Source organism: Alosa alosa, chromosome 16, assembly GCF_017589495.1.
Source record: "Alosa alosa isolate M-15738 ecotype Scorff River chromosome 16, AALO_Geno_1.1, whole genome shotgun sequence".
NCBI lineage: Eukaryota > Metazoa > Chordata > Actinopteri > Clupeiformes > Clupeidae > Alosa > Alosa alosa.
In genome coordinates, this window is record NC_063204.1 from 27,486,832 (window position 1) to 27,507,153 (window position 20,322).

Here is a 20,322-nt window from a genome sequence, read left to right on the forward strand (position 1 = left end):
TTCATTCACAAAGACAATTGGTGACTCACTATTGTATGGAAATATACATAGAAGCTCATGGAACAGCAAGAGTGTGTACATGATGTATCCAAAATGTCACATTCACAAAACCTGACACTTGCAGTATTGCAAAACTAAACAATCTCCTCAAAGCAGTTTTACTAGTGCTCAAAACCAAACAATGTCTTCAGATCATTCACAAAGCAGTCAAAATGAAAACACTGAGCAGTCATTACACAAAATGGAAAACGCAGTGTTCAGGGCAGGGCATATAGCTGCAGGAGAATTGTTCATTGTTTATAATACAGTAAATCCATTTAGCATCAAAAAACAAAGCAGATTTCATAACTCCATGGATCAACATGCACTGTAAATTCAATAAATATCAAGTAGCCTATTGGAAAAGGGATGGAAAAGACAAACATTTCACTGCTGTAAATGAGAAGTACATTACAGTTAAATGACACAATGTACAACCCCAAAACAGAAAAAGTTGGGAAGTTGTGAAAAAACCCCAGAATGTAATAATCTGCAAATCTCTTAAACTCATATTTAGTTTAAGAGATTAATTTAAAAAGGACACAGACAACATATCAAATGTTGAAAATGACAAATTTGACTATTTCATGGCAATATGTTAATTTTGAATTTGATACAAGCAACATGTTTCAAAAAAAGTTGGGACGGGGGTAACAAAATGCTGGAAAAGTTGTGTAATGATCGGGAAAACAAAAGGACTGTTTTACAACTAATCATGGTCCCAGCATCCCAGAGAGGCAGGGTCTATATTAGAAGTAAAGATGTGTAAACTCTGTGTAAACCTGTGTGCTCAAATGATGAAACAATATCATTCTAATGCTTCTTAACGGGAAATTGTGAGGTATTTGGGGAGTTCATCATCTAAAGGACATAATAGTATCAAAACATTCAGAGAATCCAGAGAAATCTTGGCCAACAAGGGAAAGGGCTGAAAAACAAACTGGATGGCCGTAGCCTTTTGGACCTCAGATGGCACTGCATCAAAAACAGACCTGTTTCCAGACCTATCATTGTATGGGCTCAGGAAAACTTCTGATAACCATTGTCTATGTGCACAGTTTGAAACTCAATTCAACAACTGCAGCCAATTGTAACAGGCAAAATTGCATTGAGACATGCAGAAAATACCACTGTCTTATCTGGGCCTGAGCTTCTTTAAAATGGACTGAGGTAACATGGAAAAAGGTCCTGTGGTTAGACCAATCAAAATTTGCCATTCTTTTTGGAAATCATGGGCTAAAGAGGAGATGGCCTATACAAGTATCTAACCTATCCAACTTGTTTTAGTGCTCAGTTCGAAACCCAACATATATGACGGTGTGGAGGAGCATTAGTGCCTACAGCATGGGCATCTTGCACATTTGGCAAAGCGCAATCAATTCTGTATGATGTATACAGGTTTTGAGCTATACTGCCATCCAGGCAATGTCTTTTCCAGGGAAGACCTTGAATATTTCAGGAAAACAATGCCAAAATGAATTCTGCACATATTTAAACAGTTTCTCCATAGAAGAAGAGTCCAGGTGCTAAAATGGCCTGTCTGCAGTCCAGACTTGTCAAATTAGGTGCATCATGGAATGAAAAACATGACTACAAAATACCCCATACTGTTGAGCAACTGAAATCCTATGTCAGGGAGTAATGGGACAACATTTCATTCTCAAAACTCTAGCAACTGGTCTCTTCAGTTCTTAAACATTTACAGAATTTTGTTAAATTAAGAGGTGTAGCAGCACAGTGGTAAACATTCCCTGTCCCAACTTTTTTTGAAACATGTTGCTGGCTTCAAATTGAAAATTAATTAAAATGTTCAACATTTGATATGTTGTCTATGTCCTTTTTGCTGCTAAATATGTGTTTACAAGACTTGTATATTATCTCATTCTGTTTTTATTTGCATTTTACACAACGTCCCAACATTTTTTTATTTGGGGTTGTACTCTATCCATTGTTGATATGAACCTGCACTGTTAGAAACCTGTTTGCACTCTAAACCAGCTTATATTGTTTGTGTCAGATCATTTGAAACAAGCTTGATCAATTTTGAGTTGTTGTGTTTAACTTATGACATCTGTGTTGTGTTTGTGTTTACTTTTTGCCTCTTGTGGTTACCATTATGCATCACAATTGCATTACAGTGCAAAATGTGTTTCATTGCATGAGAATGTGTTTAGAGGTTTGCAAAAAGAGTCAATGAGATCTGCAAATTGTGTTTTACTATGTAAAAAAATGTTCATGGTTTTGCCATAAGAGTGTTCGATTCAATAAATGTATTCAGGCAACTGAGCATTTGGTTCAAAGAATGGGGATTAGTGTTTTAGCAATTGCGAAAAACTGTATGACAAAAGTGTTTACAATGTGAGGCAAATGCTTGCTTTTGAGATGTGTTTATAATATTTTGAATGCAGGAGATATGAGGCATTTTGCAATTTGTGTGAGCAATAGTTGGATTTGTGTGTAGAGGTTAGAAAGAAGACAGAGCTCTGAAAATGTATGTAAGCAGCTGTAAAAAAAAGAAGTAAATATCTCCCATTCCTGTGCAATCTTTTGGTGACCATTTACAATTTGTAACAATTGCACCCTCTATTGTTAAAACAAATATTTCAGAAACAACCAGTGCTTGCTCCACGTCATAGAATCCCCCCAAATTCTGTAAGTATGTTACCTTGATGTTGTCACAAACTGATTAATAATTATTTATTATTTAATTATTATTTCATGATGTCTGATGCGTTGACTGATTTGAAGAGATTTATTTTAGATTCTTTCACAGTAACAGGTCTATAAATTATGTGAAATCAGTACAATTTCATTATTTAATCATGATGTATATACCAATAATTTGCACTCATTATTTTTACCTAGACAATTGAGGTTATCATAGTTCAAAACGAGGAATAAGTGGCTGAAATGTATAACCAATTAAATTGGTTTGCTTGATGAACACAAGAGGGCAGTGTCGGTCAGTAATAACAATGACACAGTTATTCACATCACAGTGCTCCATGAAAGATTTTCAAGGTCTTGCACATCTCACTAAAGATATACAATAATGAACACCTTTGGTTGGTGGGCACTGACACAGCACAGTTCATTTAGGTTTAGCCTAAGAGACGTCATCATTGATGGCATAAATAGACCATGTAGTTTATCTGATTGTCACAAATTAAATGTGATGAGCCCTATCAGTCTATGACCCTGACTTTATGGTAGGATGTGTCTTGACATCTAAATTATAATCAGATGCATCTGAGTCAGATGCAGACTTGTGTTAATACTCTCTAGAGCACAATTTGTAAATCCTCTGAAGTGAATTCTTTTCAGTTTGACAAATTGTAAAACACGCTTTTTCTGTAACACTTCCTCGCTACAATGAACTACTACAGGACTCAAAATCAATATACCTCCACAAAAAAATCCTCCAAGCATTTCCAAGCACATTTCGTCCATCTAACCCCACACATCAATATGTTCTATCCTGTCTTTCTTTCCCACAAAAAGAAAGCACTCCCTGCAAACATGTTAAGCTTTCCCAACCTAGAGGTCACTCACTTCTCACAGACACTAAGGTGGTGGTGGTGCTGGTAGCCTAGCTTGCAGCAGAGTAGGCCTACCCTATCTAGAGGACCGCACACAGTGTATATAGGGCCCAATAAAACGTCTCCTGGCCGCTAAAACATCTCGGGGCCTCCGAGACCACATCCCCCTCACTCCAGTCTGCTGAGGAATAACACAAGACAGGCATGGCTGGCTCGCTGGAGCCTGACCTGCATCTGGAACCGGCTTGTTGACTTTTGCTCTGGAGGGCTGGGAGACCTAGCGGTTCCATGTTAATCTCAAAGATCCCCAGAACTGTGAATGTGGGGAATTCGAGGGACAGGCTTATCTAACTGTCCATCTGGACATATTTAACAATATTTCTGAGATACCATATGATACCATAACATAAAGAAAACAGGCTAGATAAATATAAACATGGATTAATTAACCAGTTTACTTTAAAAGACTTACTAGGGTGTAGGGGGAAAAATGGAACATTATATTATTCAGCAACATAATCAAGTTCAGGGGCACTTTGCTGTTGACTGACTGCTGACATGTTGAATTCCATTTAATAAAAACTCTGTTCTGGCGTCAGGATGAGTGCTTATTTTCCATTAATAGCCTACAAGTATGATGTTTAAAATGATACAACATGTAACTTGTCAAAGATCCCTCTTTTAGTTATAGCCTACCTTAAAGCCTCTCAACTGAGGCAATAATATCGTTTATTAACATTTCAGTGTAGCCCAATTACTAATGAGCTAACTATAGGCAAATATTCTAATAATGTCCACTGTGCATTGAAGGTACTACAACTTGTTAAAAAAGTGGAGTCTGGGAAAATCTTGCATTTTAATTGCCCCTAGGCTATGCCATCAACATTTCCCCTAAGTGTCAGACGGGACCGTGTTGACAAAAATTCCCAGGCATTTCTTTCCTGTCCTTTTCCTTTTTGCGGCGGAGGGAGGGAGGCTGGATTTAGGATGAAGGTCTTGGGAGTCACATGGACACAAGTTTTTGATGAATGTTCAAACGACACTGTTGCACAGTTTCCTTTCAGTGTGTGAGAGATTGCTGTCCACTGTGGAGCTCATTTAACATATTGCAATTAACTGCATTTTTCTGCGTGAATGTTTGTTTTTAATCGAAGGACTACAACGCGGCTACGGCGACCTGTTGCGATTTACCCTTCTGCGTGGATCATGAAACTTTCACCCACTTCAGTTAAATAACTCACACTATAATTTCAAACCTGTCTCTGTGAGAAAGCTGTGATAACTAACAATGACCGAGGAAAGCAAAGCCGAACACCGGGCTGAAAGCGGGAAAGATTTGGAGAAACAGCTCCGTTTGAGAGTTTGTGTTTTAAATGAACTTTTGAAGACTGAGCGGGATTATGTTGGAACGCTCGAATTTCTCTCGGTAAGTTATTTTGAAGCGCACAACATGTTGCTTGACAATCTTCATGTTTCCATTACTTTCACAACACTCGCGTTAGAGACTCCTTAACAACAGACCTGTTTAATATGCATGGTAGCCTACTCATGCTGCAAGCCGCTGAAGTCTTGCGGTGCACCTCAGTGCCCAAATCGTGAGTTGCCTGTCAATCCCAGAGATCGTTACGGTTTTTATATCTCGGAGTAAAACCGCTGTTTAATTATCGAGTTAAATCATTGAAAGACCCCGTGAAGTATTTTCCAACAGAAAAGCGGCGTCTGTCCACGCGTTGGACACATTGCGAAGCGTTAACTTTAGGTGTCCCATAGCAACGTCTCATTTGCTGTCTGACAACCCAATTACGGAAAGTGGAACAGTAAATGGTGTTATGCTTGATTTACAATCCAGTTAATCCTTTAATTGCCACTGCTGCGTAAATAGCCATCAGAGATGCTGAAAAGTAGACGGGCATGTTTATAGTTGTAAAAAACAAACCAAATTCAAACTTGGTTGTCATCATATGACAACCAATGCAGCCCAGTGTTGCACTGTTGCACTTACAGAGGACACACACACACACACACAGAGAAAGAGAGACACACAAATACACACATACACTCTCACTCTCTCTTACACACACACACACACACACACACACACACACACACACACAGAGAGAGAGAGAGAGAGAGAGATACCTTTTCCTATACCTTTCTGTCTCCTTCCACTGGACTAGGCTATTCGTTATTTTTCATTTTAAGTAAACTCTGGTGAAGTTCACAGATCACAAATAGGCCTAGACCTGTGTGGTAGTGTCTAGGCACACGCATGTAATTGTTTGGTATTATAATTGCCATTGATTTATGTGACCATTATTTATTAGTTGATATTAGTCTAGAGCACTGAAAGCATCGTGTAGAGGCAGCAAAATTAAGTGGAAGCTTGGAAACTTTCTATAGACTATTGGTGTTCAATTTACACAGCATTTCGGTTGTTCCATCCAGAGGTCACGTCTTATCAATCACCAGTGCTTCTCTAGAGGCACAGAAGGAGTCTCCTGCCTGGTGGCTGCAGACCTTGGCCAATATACCTGTGACTCTGGCCCTGCCAAGTGCTGAGGTAACTCAGAGTGGCAGCACGCCAGGGACAGCGCAGGTGGAGGAGAATTAAAACCACTTTTGTCGACTGGCATGCCGTATTTGTGTGTGTGTGAGAGAGAGAGTGTGTGTGTGTATTTTTCTCTCTCTCTCTCTCTCTCTCTCTCTCTCTCTGTGTGTGTGTGTAAGAGAGTGAGAGTGTATGTGTGTATTTGTGTGTCTCTCTTTCTCTGTGTGTGTGTGTCCTCTGTAAGTGCAACACTGGGCTGCATTAGTAGAGAGAGAAATGCAATCTGCCGTCTACTTCATGGTGTTATTTTTGAAACACAGGGGAAACAAAAGGCGGATGGAACGAAGATGTTGCAAAAGCAATCATATGATGACAAATTGTATGCAAGTATATGTTATGCCTACAATTAGGTTCCTTGATTTTGCTGCTGGAATGTCAAAAGGAATGGAATGTTTGGCTGTGTGTCAGTGTGATGCTTGTGTGTGTGTTGGTCATAAGTATTTGGAAAGAGACCCCTGCGTATTCCCAACAGTTCTCTTTCCAAGTATTGTGGGAACGTTGGGGGACTGGCGGGTCAAGGACACTGTGTTGTGTGTCATTGCAAACACGGTTTTCCCAAGGCTGAAATGTATGCGCGCATTCCTTTCCAGTAACCCACAATCACAGATGGTTCCAATGTAGATACAGGAGTAGACTGTCTGGTTCAGAGGGGAAGCTGCAAGTCATCTTCCCCACAATGAGCAAGATCATCTTATTTAGAGGAAAGGGCTGATATTCCTCATGTTTACAGAACGCTTCGTTTCTGCAGTCGATTTAACAGTGCTTGCCTCTTGAGGGTTGTTATTTATGAGTCAGTGGAGACACATGCACACACAACGTAAGTACAAGCAGTGATTTATGTGAACATTTGTATTATATCATCAGACAGAAACGTTCAACTTGACTTCTTCCCTGGAAAGGAGGTAATGTTTGTTTTTGTCGTTGGCATGTGACCTCTCCTTAATTTACCTCCTTTCTGAAAAGTTGTACGAGAACAACTACTAGTACACTCTTGCTTGTGAGTCAACACATTAGACAGGATTATCCCCTGAAGCAGACCTCTCTAGCACATTTTTATTTTGCGGTCTCCACAAGTGGGGATATCAACACGTTGGGAGAGGCTGATAAGTGTGGCTTTGAAGCTGATGAAAGCTGTGCATCCCCAGTCTCCTCCTTGCGGGTGACGGGTTGGGTCAGTGGGATGACTTATCTATCTTATCACACTGGAGAGGCTGTGGAGTGTTACTCCAACGCTGGGCAGGTTAGCGGGTGGGTGTGTGTGTGTGTGTGTGTGTGGTGGGGATCAAAGTGTTGGCCGGAGAGCTGGAGCCAGTGGAGGGGTTTTGACTGATCACTTAAACCTGATGAACAGGCAAGACTTGTTCGACTTGTCATCAACACTTTTACCAGAGAGCTTCAGAGGTGTGTGTGTGAGAGAGTGTGAATGTGTGTGTGTGTATGTATGTATGTATGTATGTATGTATGTATGCATGTGTGTGTGTATGTTTCTAAGGTGTGTGTGTGTGTGTATGAGGCCTGGGTGTGGGTGGCTCCTGCCAAACAAATGGTTCCCTGGTGGGACAAGCCTGCAGCTATCGCCGAGGGGGAGGTGGGAGGGTGGGGTGCTAGGCTGTGATGCTGAAAGCTGGGCTTGGTGCCTCTCTCCTGTAAACCATATTTCCTGGTGGAGGAATTCCAGAGAGGTTAGGAAATCCAGGGAACAATGCCGCAGCCGCTGCCCAAACGGGCTCCGCAGGGAGTGTTATCATGTTGGATCAGTGGCACCCCAATCTCGGTTTCAGTAGCTGACCAGACATGGGCAAGCTGCTTTCTGTTAAATGATTCTGACTTACAGTGTACCCAACTGTAATACCGTAATGTTTCCACTATCAAGTCTTTGGCAAATCAGCTGTGTACAGGTAGCATAACCTACATATCTTCATCATACAGCACTGTCATACTGAACAACACGATTAAAGTATCAAACAAGTAAAGGGGACATAGAGTATATAGTAACAGTATAATAACAGTTGCATTAACAACATAACTTGTACCAGAGGTTTTACTTACCAAGCACATCACTTCCTTTGGCCATGTAGTTTGGCAATTCTCATTCATTTACACTCATTGTGAATGGCAAGATGCTAGCGAGCTAGAACTCAACTTAAAGTCTTGTAGCATTCATTCAAGTACACATGGCTAGCATCAGCACATTGGTGCCACATTACTGACTCACTGAGTTCTACAACTGATAGGTTTCCTTAGTGGTAGGGATAGGGTCTCATGGGACCTGGGCCTTGGCACAATACAGCATGAAGTTTTGCTATCTGATGAGAATGATTTTTGGCAGTAGGGGAGTTTAAGTGGGGCCCTATTGGGACTCTTCTCACAGATATCTTGAACACATCTTATATAAGAGCTCATTAGGCCGTAGATCATGATACTTGGATGGTTGGGGTAAACCTTGATAGTCCAAGAAAACTATTCCCTCTTCAAAATAATAAAAAGCCAGCATGTTAATTAGAAGGTTGTGTAAGCATACTTTTAAAGTTGCGACCCCTTGCATGTTACTTGAACTTTCTCTCTAAAAGCATGCAGTATGTTACGGTTTGGTCATAGTACAGTTAGGCTCACGTTTTTTGGGCCATGATGTGAGATGCTGGGTGAACACTTATGAGGAAAACAGTCTGAGGGGGAAGGAGGGGAAGCCTTTTATGTCCTGCTTATAGGGGGAAAACAGAAACATAGCATAGAGTAATATGTTCCTCAGGGACCAAGCTTTTTGTTAAGTGGTTTCTCTGCTTCACTTTCCTTCACAGTGGCCTGTGGGGCAGTAATAGAATGTAATATAATGGCGGCTTCAAAACCCCCATGATAAAGCGAACAGAGAAAATGTGGTTAATGTCATGTGAATTGTGTGGCTGGGGACTTTTCGCCGCTCTTTTAAGTTGTATTTAGCTAAATCGGAGTTTGGTATAGCCATTAAACATTACAACTTGTAATCACAGCGTTATGTAAATTATAGATCATAACTAAAGATAACATGAGTGCAAGGAAAATGAGCTCTGGTGGGGAAATAGTTACCTCAGATGGCGGAGATCATAGACTAGAGATTACAGCGGCCTCTGTAATGATGTGTGTCTGTCTCTCCACTTCGTGTTGCAATGCAATCTTTGTGTGTTATCTGTGCACATGTGTACATCTGTTTGTGTGCACGTTTCAGTATTTTTGTGTGTGTGTGTGTGTGTGTGTGTGTGCGCACTTGTGTCTGTGTGTGTGTGTGTGTGTGGGGGGCGGGGTCACACATCCTCAGGACAGAGAGTTGATGACCTCTCTGACCCCATCTCCCCACTATCGGTCAGGGGCTAACCCCCACCCTCCCCGAAACCATCAGCACACCCAACGACCACACCTCACCTCACTCTCTGCCCCTTCCTGCCTGTCTACTGTCAGTCTTCACTCCTGAGACCCTCCCCTCCTCCCACCCACACCTTCTGTCCACGTCTCCAGCCCCCAACCTGCACCCTCTCCACAGTCATCTGGAAACATGAACAGAAGATGTTGGATCACCCCTCCACCTCCACCTCCCTGTCCAACTCCACCTCCACCTCGTGTCTCTGCGGACCCAAACAATGCCCCGGAAACACATGTCCAGTCTCTTTTCACTCACAGTTTGAGGGGGGCCCTGCGTGTGCTATTCTGGACTGTCGAGGAAGTTCACTTCACTTGATTGACATGTGAGCGGACATGTTGACATGAGTCCTTCAGCCTGTGCCAGGCGAATTCTTGACAGGACGGGGGCAGTGAGGAAAGCGAGGTGGACTGGGCTGTCAGGGCCAGTTTGATGGACACTGGACTGGAGTGGGAGACAGGAGGACTAGTCTGAGCTGCAGCGAGAGAAGGCTAATGGGGACTTTGTCCGCGGTGTGCGTGAGGGCTAGCTTGAGGCTGCTGCGTGAGCCATTGAAAATAATGGGTTTCAGAGCGCAACTGTGCTGTTGTCTCATCCTGTGTAGGAGGCGTTGCAGAAGATGGATGTGCTGGTGCAGCACACGAGTTGCCTTTGCAAAGTAGTCGGGATGTCAAAAACAAGCATATGAAAAAATATTAGTCTACAGTATCTCAACTGCTGCCAACAATGACATTGTGCATTTATTTCCCAGGGATTGCAGGTGCAGACTGAGATGAAATATATATATATATATATATATATATATATATATGAAGAGTTCAGATGCAAAACCCTCTAAATCCGTCTGACCACTTTTCTTTTAAACGAGCATTTAAATTCAGTCTCCTATAGGTTTTTGCCTATAAATCAATATTTCAGACCAGGAAAGTATTTAGTGGGTTTAGAAGTTAAATTATTTGATTAGCGTATACTATGTGTGGAGAGTATCCCCTCACCATCTTTATCTCATTTTTGACATAGGTGGCATTTAGAGGCTTTTGCATCTGAACCCTTCATATATATATATATATATATGTGTACTGTCCCTATACCTAAGTCAGTTAGAAATGTTACACTAGAGTGTTACACCAGAAGGGATAAAAGTCAGATTTTGTTTGTTAACTATCTGCAAATGTAAATCAAAGCAAACAGACAAACAAACAAACAAATACATAAACAACTAAAGATGTTGTGTTAATGAGCTAATAATGATGAGCTAGCTAATTGGCTCTGGCCCGCCTTCCCTTTCCTTCCATCTCTATTGGCCCTCTGGCTGAGGTGGGCTGGCCCCTCTAGCTCTCCCTCCCGCCCCCTCCTCTCCTTCACTGCCTCCCAGGCAGTGCTGCTTGCATATGTTCCGTCCATTATTCCAAAATACTTTGTTGACAAGAGACGCTATTTTTCCCCCTCTATGCTACGTGAAGGAGAATTAAGATTCCAATCTCGTTAATCACCTCTCAGTTCCTTTCTTCCTTTTTCCATTCGCGAAGCAGCCCGAGACGTTCCCCATGTCCTCTAAAAGCAAAAAATGGTAATCGGCCATGGCCCAGTGTCTCTCTCTTCCCCTCTTATCTTAGGCTCTTATTTGCAAAGTCTGCTCTGACTCCCTATCTCCCCAAAGCTCAACCTTGGCTCGTTATGCACACACACAGTCACTGGCCCACATGAGTGAAGGCCCTACATGAATTCACCTTGTTGGCCGCAGGTAAACTCTTAATTCTCCTCCAAAACAAGCAAAAGCATCCTTCAAGTTTGGCGGCCCAGCAGTTCAATTTTACGTGCTACATGTCCCCAGTGTGTCTCTTGCGCAGCAGCTGAATTAAAGGGGAGGCTTGGGGAGGTCTCCCATATTTGGCTGGCTACTGACATGGGTGTTTAGCCTGGCACAGAACAGAGTGAGGTTGGCAGACAAAGCACTGCCGGGAGGAACGCAGTGTGATTATGCCAATGCTCAGGAGAAGACCGCTCCATTCCACTTCAATTAACTTCAACATCAATTAAAAGGTTTTTGAAAGGGATGACTGAGTTCAATTCCTTTGTGATGTCCTTTATAAAAGCACAGGGAAGCTCATCGCGGTAGATGGGTTTTGTTCGGCGATTCATTATGCCTTTGAAAGATGATTGATAAGGCAATTGAAGCGCCTTTGAGAAGGTGGTTAGTTTAGAGGAAAATTTCATATCCATTTGATTTTTTTTTTCTCTAATAAATTTGTTAAAGAGAAGAAAAGCAATCGGATTGACTGACAGGACAAATTAGAATGGATCTTTCTTTTCTCAGCTCAAAGCTTTTGATTAAAATTCAAACTTTCGGGAGCATTTAATATCCAAACCGGTAGTGATTTAAAGTTACAGGTAGTAACAGTAGCACAACAAACATTCCCTCCCAATCCAAAACAGAGCCCTTCACACCGTGACCCCTCCTCCATGACTGCTGGAGTGGAGTGGAATATTTCTTCAGGTTTGTGAATGTGCTCGGTGGCTGGCGAGGACCTGGAGTGGGTCTAGAGCCGGTGAGTTCCTTTTGCTTTTGTTTCGGAATGGAGCAGGATTTCCTTCCTTCCTTCCTCACCGGCCCTCCCCTTCTCCACATTGTGCCGGGGTTTTCCTGTGGGGGGTGTTCACCACTCCTGTGATTTGGCAGTGGGGGAGCGCACAAGGTGGTGTGATCATGCCAGTGTGGTAGTGGTTAGGGATTACAATATCTGCTTGGTTTTTTTGTGTTGGTAATGATAGAAATGGTAATATAAAAATAATATCATACACTATCTGTTTTTGCCGCTTAAATCCCATGGGCATACCGTCTTAAGAGCCATGCAAACACAAAGCTTTTTTTTCCAAAATAGCAAAACTTAATCCTGACCATCATCAAATGCTAATCTATTCCAATTAAGTATGCCCGAAAATAGAATTTGAATGCTGTATCTGTATGAGGTATTCATTACTATAGAAGCGTGTCTCTGAAATGAATACACCGTAGTCCAAAATGAATGCTTTGTAATGCTTTACATTTTGCAACTTTTAAAGCAGAGCTGTGTCTATGCATAACCTCTTGCATTCCTATAAGCACATGTAAGTTGTCTGGGTGGAGGACCTGCTGGCACTGGTGCCAGTGGTGGAAGAGGGCTTCCTTTGAGTTGGGCCAGGCCAGCTGGCCTGTCACATGGCATGGCGTGGGACAAGTGTAAGAGCTGCAGGGCACTGGACGACACTTGCGGAGATCACATGCCATGTTAACTGGACACACACACACAGAATGAAAGCCAGTGTCTTGGCTGGCTTGCCTCTGTCCTAAGGTTTGACGTGTCTTCATCCAACTGTTTTAACATGCTGGACCTCTCCCACATCCGTTCCCACCACAGACCTACCTTTTAAAATAAGTCATGGGTTGCCTCTTAGAGGGGGAGTGTCTTTTTCATAGCTCTTGGCCTTTATTTTGCACATGCATGCACCATTCCACAAAACTGCTAGTGCATCCAGAAGGCCACCAACACACACACAAACCTACACACACACACTGACAGACAGACAGACTAACACACACACACACACACACATTTTACATACTTTATTTGATACCACTTTACAAGTCAAGTTGCGTAAGGAATCAAATTGTCTGAATAATCCAGTACTAGATTAAAGCAGTTCACATAGTCATGAGTTTTTACAGGTTCAGTGGTACAGGAAACATGGTCTCTTCCAAATAAACATGTTTCCTATAGCTGCTGATATGGAACAGTACTTTTCCAGCTGCTTGGCCTTTGTTTGATATAGTCCCCCAATGCAAAGTCCACGGACCACCAACCTATGTCCACGACCTAGGCTTCTAAACACTAACACAATGGGCTGGCATAAATCCTAGGTTCTCAATGGCAGAGATCAAAGGCTGGAATTTTAGTATTTTTTTTAGAATTTTAGAGTTTTTGTACAGTAGAGTCCTCCATAACACACACACACACAAACAGATGTGGGGAAATTTGAGTACCCCAATGACAGACACTCTCACACTCTCACACACACAACCACACACAAAGAAAGAAAGACAGACAGACAGACACTTACACACTGACAGACATGGGAAATTTGGGTCCACCATTGCGCCCTCCCCCACCCTCTACCCCATCCACATTGTGGCCTTTTGAATTAGAGCCTAGGCTGCTCTGGGCACTGGAGTCCAGACAAGTGCTCTTGTGTCCTGCTCAGGACAGATGCCTCCCGCTGCACTGGTCGCCGTGCCGCCCGTCCTCCCAGGCTATTTCCCACCGTCCCTCCATAAACGCTTCAGACTGCTGTGGCTTTTTATTCTTGGAAGACAAGACAACTGAGGAAACTGCACTTTCTCCCTTAAATTTAATCAGCGACCCCCTCACCCCACCCCGCCCAACCACAACCCCCAGCACCAACCCTTTAAGCCAATAACGCATGTTCCTGATTTGCCTCTCTCTAATACAGTGCATTCTTTTAGACACAGGGAAGTGGCCCAGTATAGCGCTCGCTGCTAATAATTCCAACCCTATAATCAGTTTCAGACAGAGGCCAGGATACAAACACTGCCTTTATCTTAGAACACTGGTGCATCCCAAGCTGTGACCCCATGTTGATTTTGAAAAAAATAGTGTGACCAGATTTTTTTTCTTCAGTACACTTCTGCAAATGATGTTTTGTAGATGCATCTCGTCATCTGGAATAGCCTCTCAGTTGAAACCGCCATGTTCCTTTTTTGAGTGCATCTACTTCTACTACTACATCTGAATATGTTTATTTGTCTACAGTATGTATCTGTATACCTGTGAGCATTGTGCTTGTATAAGTGTGTGTATTTAATGTGAGTTTGTGTGTGTGTGTGTGGGACCATGTACAAAATACATTAATCACATAAAGAGAAGATATGTTTTGTACCAGATTTAGCTAAAAGCTAGTTTCCCTCAGCAGTCCCTGGGCAGGTAGAAACAATTGGATAAACTTGCACGCGTACACACATATGCACACAGTGGTGTCTCCACACAGACAAAATTTTCCAAATTCCAGACAAAAAGTTTGTGTGCGTGTGTGTGTGTGTTTGTGTGCGTGTGCATGTGTAAACAATTTGATGTTTGCATTTGCATCAATGACACAGACTGGTTTAAGTACACAGCGGAACCACTGGACAGTTAAACTTGACATTAGTACACAGCAGAACCACTGGACATTTAAACTTGACATCAGTACACAGCAGAACCACTGGACATTTAAACTTGACATCAGTACACAGCAGAACCACTGGACAATAAAACTTGACATCAGTACACAGCAGAACCACTGGACATTTAAACTTGACATCAGTACACAGCAGAACCACTGGACATTTAAACTTGACATCAGTACACAGCAGAACCACTGGACATTTAAACTTGACACCACTGGACGCCAATTGTTTGGCTCTTGCTTCTTCTGTTCTGTTCTCTTTTCTCATTATGTCTGCATGCCCACATCTTCCCCTCTCTCCTTTCCTCTACTCTGCTCTTTTCTCTGCTTTCATCCTCTCTCCTCTCCTCTCCTCTCCCTTCCTCTCTCTCCTCTCTTCTCCTCTCCTCTCCTCTGCTCTCCTCTCCTCTCCTCTCCCTCTCCTCTCCTCTCCTCTCCTCTCCTCTCCTCTCCTCTCCTCCTGATCTCTCCTCTCCTCTCCTCCTCCTCTCTCCTCTCCTCTCCTCTCCTCTCCTCTGATCTCCTCTCCTCTCCTCTCCTCTCCTCTGATCTCCTCTCCCTCCTCCTCCTCTCCTCTCCTCTCCTCCTGATCTCCCTCTCCTCTCCTCTCCTCTCCTCTGATCTCCTCTCCTCTCCTCTGATCTCCTCTCCTCTCCCCTCCTCTCCTCTCCTCTCCTCTCCTCTGATCTCCTCTCCTCTCCTCTCCTCTCCTCTGATCTCCTCTCCTCCTCTCCTCTGCTCTCCTCTCCTCTGCACAGCTCTGCTCAGCTGGGGGGAGATTGGGGAGGGGGTGGGAGCTTCAGTGAGGAGGCTGGCAGGCTAGAGGGGTTGACTGAGGGCCACTGTTCATTCACACACACAAAGGTGGCATTGATCCCAGTCCTCGCTAAGGGGGCACTCTTGGGCAGCTCTGCATTGACATGCAGGACTGTCTCTCAGGACTCCGGAGAGAATGAGGACAAAGTTGTTTTTTTTTTTTCTCTCTTCATCTTCTTTCTTCCTCCTTCTTTTCTTTCTTTTCTTCCATTAACTGCACGCAACTCCACAGCGGAGAACGACGCTAAAGAATCTTGTCTTCCTCAGCGCCACCATTCCTGAAGGGTTCTGATGGCATTCAGCCTGGGCTGTTTGTGAGACAGAGACCCAGATACTTGCAAAGGAACTTAACAATCCGTGTGACAGTCACGCTCGTGAAAAGTGACTAAGGCTTGGAACGGTTGATTTCGCCCTGTCATTGTGCTGACAAATGAGCTGCCTGTCTCTCATTAGTTGGCAAAGCCGTAATATTAATTTAAAACGTTCCACACACAGTCTGTGTAACCTAATAATGGGCCTGCATTTGCATAAAGAGTTCACTGACTCCAGTGAGCTTACAAGCCTGCATGGAGAGGATGAAAAATGAATAAGATAATCATTTAGCAGGTCATCTTGGAGGCAGAGAGAATGGATGGGTGCACGAGACCGACTCTTGAATGGGGAATTTAAAAAAAAACAAAAAAAAAAGATGAAGAAAAAAACAGATGCTCCCTTTGTTGTCAATAAAAGACTGTGTCCGCCCAATATAGTTGCAGCGTTTCCATGTGCAGATGAACTTGCTAAGAAGAGACCGTAAAAAAAAAAAAAAAAGATGAAGAAAAACAGATGCTCCCTTTGTTGTCAATAAAAGACTGCTCCCCAAGGCAGCATGTTAACGTTGGGAGCGGTATTTATAGTCTGTGTTTCCTGTGTTTCCAGATCCCCCACTGGACTCTCACAGGGCTGTGGGAGGGCTCGAGGGGGACGTAGGCCATGGGCGAGTCCTGCAGGTGTCATTGGCTTGTGGCGTGTAGAGCCGACAAAAGTAGATAGATAGATAGATAGATAGATAGATACTTTATTGATCCCCAAGGGGAAATTCAAGGATCTCCTGTCCCAGGATCTGTGGTCACTCATGGTGATCCCATCAGCATGGCGTACCACCAAACCCTTCGCCTACAACCGTCCCCCATCCCTGTCTCGGGATATCTTGTGTGTGTGTGTGTGTGTGTGTCTGTGTGTGTGAAAGCTCGGTGGTGTGTCTGAATTGTTGATTTAGGGCAGAAAAAGGCCTCAGCTAAATGGAGTTTTCTTCCACTGGGAGAAAATGCAGAAGCGCAATATTTTTTCTGTGTGGAGACGCCCGTGTGTGGGTGTGTGACAAGGAGGACCAAGAAGCATAGCCTCCATTTGTCTTTCTTTTTAAAACACACATACTCTCTCTCTCACTCTCTCTCTCTCCTCTCTCTCTCTCTCTCTCACACACACACACACACACACACACACACACACACACACATACATACACACACAAATTCAAACAAGCATTCAGTTTAATTACACATACTGTGTGGGGGCATTAATTAAGAAATAGGTTAAAAGACCATGTAACCCTTACCCTAACTGACCCCCACACAGACATGATGAAGAGCGGTAGAGATGGACGGAGGATGGACTCTGTGCTACCTGGCTGTGGCCCATTACTGGCACATCACACAACTCATTTACTTCCATCCTGTTTGGTCTGGGCTTGACAGACACAGGGCTTTTGTGCTTTTGTTTAGGAAAGAAAGATGTGTGCCACATTGCACTTTGGCATTGTAAATAAACATCTCTTTCTCTCTCTCTCTCTCTCTCCCTGTCTGTTTCTCTCTCTCTTACACACACACACACACACACACACACGGGCTCACGCACCCCTCTAACAAATGGGCTCTCTCACGCAGACACACACATACAGACACAAATGGGCTCACACACAAACCCACATAGGTCAGTCAGTAGGGCCTGGAGTTCTGGGGCAACAATAACTGGTGCGGTTGCTGGCCACGTTGTTTGAGCTTATTTTCACAGTCCACTGTGGGCAGTGTGTGCTGTGTGGGGGGAATGAGCTGTGCCAAAGTCTGTTGTCTGTTTGTGCCACCCGTCTCGGACTCCAGAGCTTGTGTCTGCTTTAGGCTCCGCCAAACAGACAGAACAAGACCAAACTAGTTAGCTTGAACTGTTAAAACCATCACGGCCGTTTTGCTTGTCTCCAAAATGGAAAAAAAATAAAAAATAAAAACATTCCTTTTACCTTTCGAACTCACTGGAAATATTGAGCCCTTATTTTTGCCGTGAGTTCTGGAAACTGGACACTAGTCTTATCCCCTTCAGACATGCAACGGTCGTTCGTTCGTTCAGTGGCCTAGTTCTGACAACAAAGAGAATCCAGTGATTCATGGTCAGACAAAGGCAAGCGGTCCTGATTATGACGCATTGAAGGACAGGCCTATTCATCCCATCTGCAATGATACAGTCCCCGTCTTCTTTTCGTTGTTACTATGATGGCAGACTACAGCACGTAATGAGTGGCCCGATGATGCGTTCACTAAGGAGGCATTTTACTGCACCTTGGGGAGCGGGGATAGAGGAGTGTCTTCTCCCTTTGTCTTTGTTGTTCGGTTGAACAATGTGAGACCAAATATGAGGGCTGATCTCTCTGGGTAAGCAGCGAGAGGGCATGAGAGCACTCTTCCCATTCTGAGGAAAATGGAAAAAAATAAAAAGTGTTCCTGGAAGTCTCTGATGTGATAGAATCTCGGATAGCCCGGGATTCTTGGAATCCCCTGAATATGCGATGTGAAGAAAATGTGACCTCATATTCATGCATCCACACGTGTGGATCCACACACACACACACACACACACAACTGCATCTCCCCACACACACACACAACTGCATCTCCACACACACACACACACAACTACATCTCCCCACACACACACACACACAACTGCATCTCCACACATACACACACACACACACACACACACACACACACACACACAACTACATCTCCCCTCACACACACACACACAACTGCATCTCCACACACACACACACACACACACACACACACACACACACACACACACACACACACAACTACATCTCCCCTCACACACACACACACAACTGCATCTCCACACACACACACACACACACACACACACACAACTGCATCTCCCCACACACACACACAAACTGCATCTCCACACACACACACACACACACACACACACACACACACACACACACACAACTACATCTCCCCTCACACACACACACACAACTGCATCTCCACACATACTCACACAATCACACTGCTCAAAATGAACTCCTGGATCCCAGTCCCCTCCCTTCCGTTTCGCTGCATAGACCCCAAGTTATATCATTACTGTTTGTGTGGAGGAAGCAGCAGCTGTTTGTTTGGACCAGGGTCTGTGACCTTACTGCACTGTCTCTCTGTGTTTTTCCCACAAAGTCCGAGATAAAGATTTAATGTGAGGAACCGCTGTTCTTCCGCCCATTATGACATACGGTCCGTTCTGAAAAGGTGCTGCGAGAACGTTATATAACTCAGCCGCACACACACGCACACACACACACACACACACACACACACACACACACACACACACACACACACACACACACACACACACAGGCTGCGGCCTTTCTGTCATGCTGGAACCAGATAGTACTGGGATTCAGAGAAAGCACTGAGGAGATATGCTAACAGCAACTTACTCCTCTTCCTGCAATCTGAACTCCCTGCTGATCGATCAGTTGTTATCTAGAGTCATGCTACCATGCTAAAGAGCATGCAGTATACAAATAAATACACATGCAAATACATGGATGCACTTTCCCAGTATGCCCATAGGGACACACATACGCACCCACCACACACATACACGCACACCCCCGCCCATGTGCGCACACACACACACACACACACACACTCATGTGCACACACACTTTCTCATTTTGCGTAGGGACTCATTCACATTGTCTTATATTTAACAAGGGCAGGCGTGTATGGTATTTTTATGGACTTATGACTATTTAATGGTGTTTTTGAAATAGTGTGGCTTGGATGGACTTCACCCTACCACTGCTTTCAATCACACACCCAGGGTTAAGCCAGCTCATCATCAAGTAGTGAAGTGAAGACACTGATTGATTGTTGGCCTGCTCCAATCCAAAACCATCAACGTCCTCAAGGATCTCTGGCTCAGTGCGAACGAGATTGAATATTGCAAAGGTTGCGGAATGGTGTGAAGCTTTGTTTTTTTTAATGGCAGTTGATTGATGGGATGTGCAGTGTAGGCCTAATGTTCATGAAGCATTTGGAGGTTATGTGAAGAAACCTGCCTGAGGAGAGACCATTAAACCAGTGCATGTGAATCTCCTGATGAGAACTCAAGCTGTTTTGAGGATAACAATATGGCTGCCCATTCCAATTTTCCTTCCACGGAGAACATATTAGAAACTGACCCTACCTCAGACCAAAGGACTGTGCATGTTTTGCCAAGTGAAGTGGCTCTAATAAAGCTTTGATTTGCGACTGGAATCCTCTGCCTGGAATGCTGAAGCAGTAGTGGATGGTGTGTTGGCCGGCAACAGTGTGTGTGTGTGTGTCTGGAAGTGTTTGCTCTGTTTGCCAACGTCCAGCGCCAGTATG

The 20,322-nt window shown here is 43.7% G+C and overlaps 1 protein-coding gene across 1 annotated transcript in view; it reads left to right on the plus strand.

The window, feature by feature from the left end:
- Positions 1-4,589: 4,589 nt before the first annotated feature.
- Positions 4,590-20,322, plus strand: part of prex2 (phosphatidylinositol-3,4,5-trisphosphate-dependent Rac exchange factor 2) — a gene marked incomplete in the record, with an annotated part of 130,928 nt that continues 115,195 nt past the window's right edge. The window contains 1 exon segment of the mRNA XM_048266370.1: positions 4,590-5,004. Within this exon segment, the coding sequence (XP_048122327.1) occupies positions 4,867-5,004 (138 nt within the window).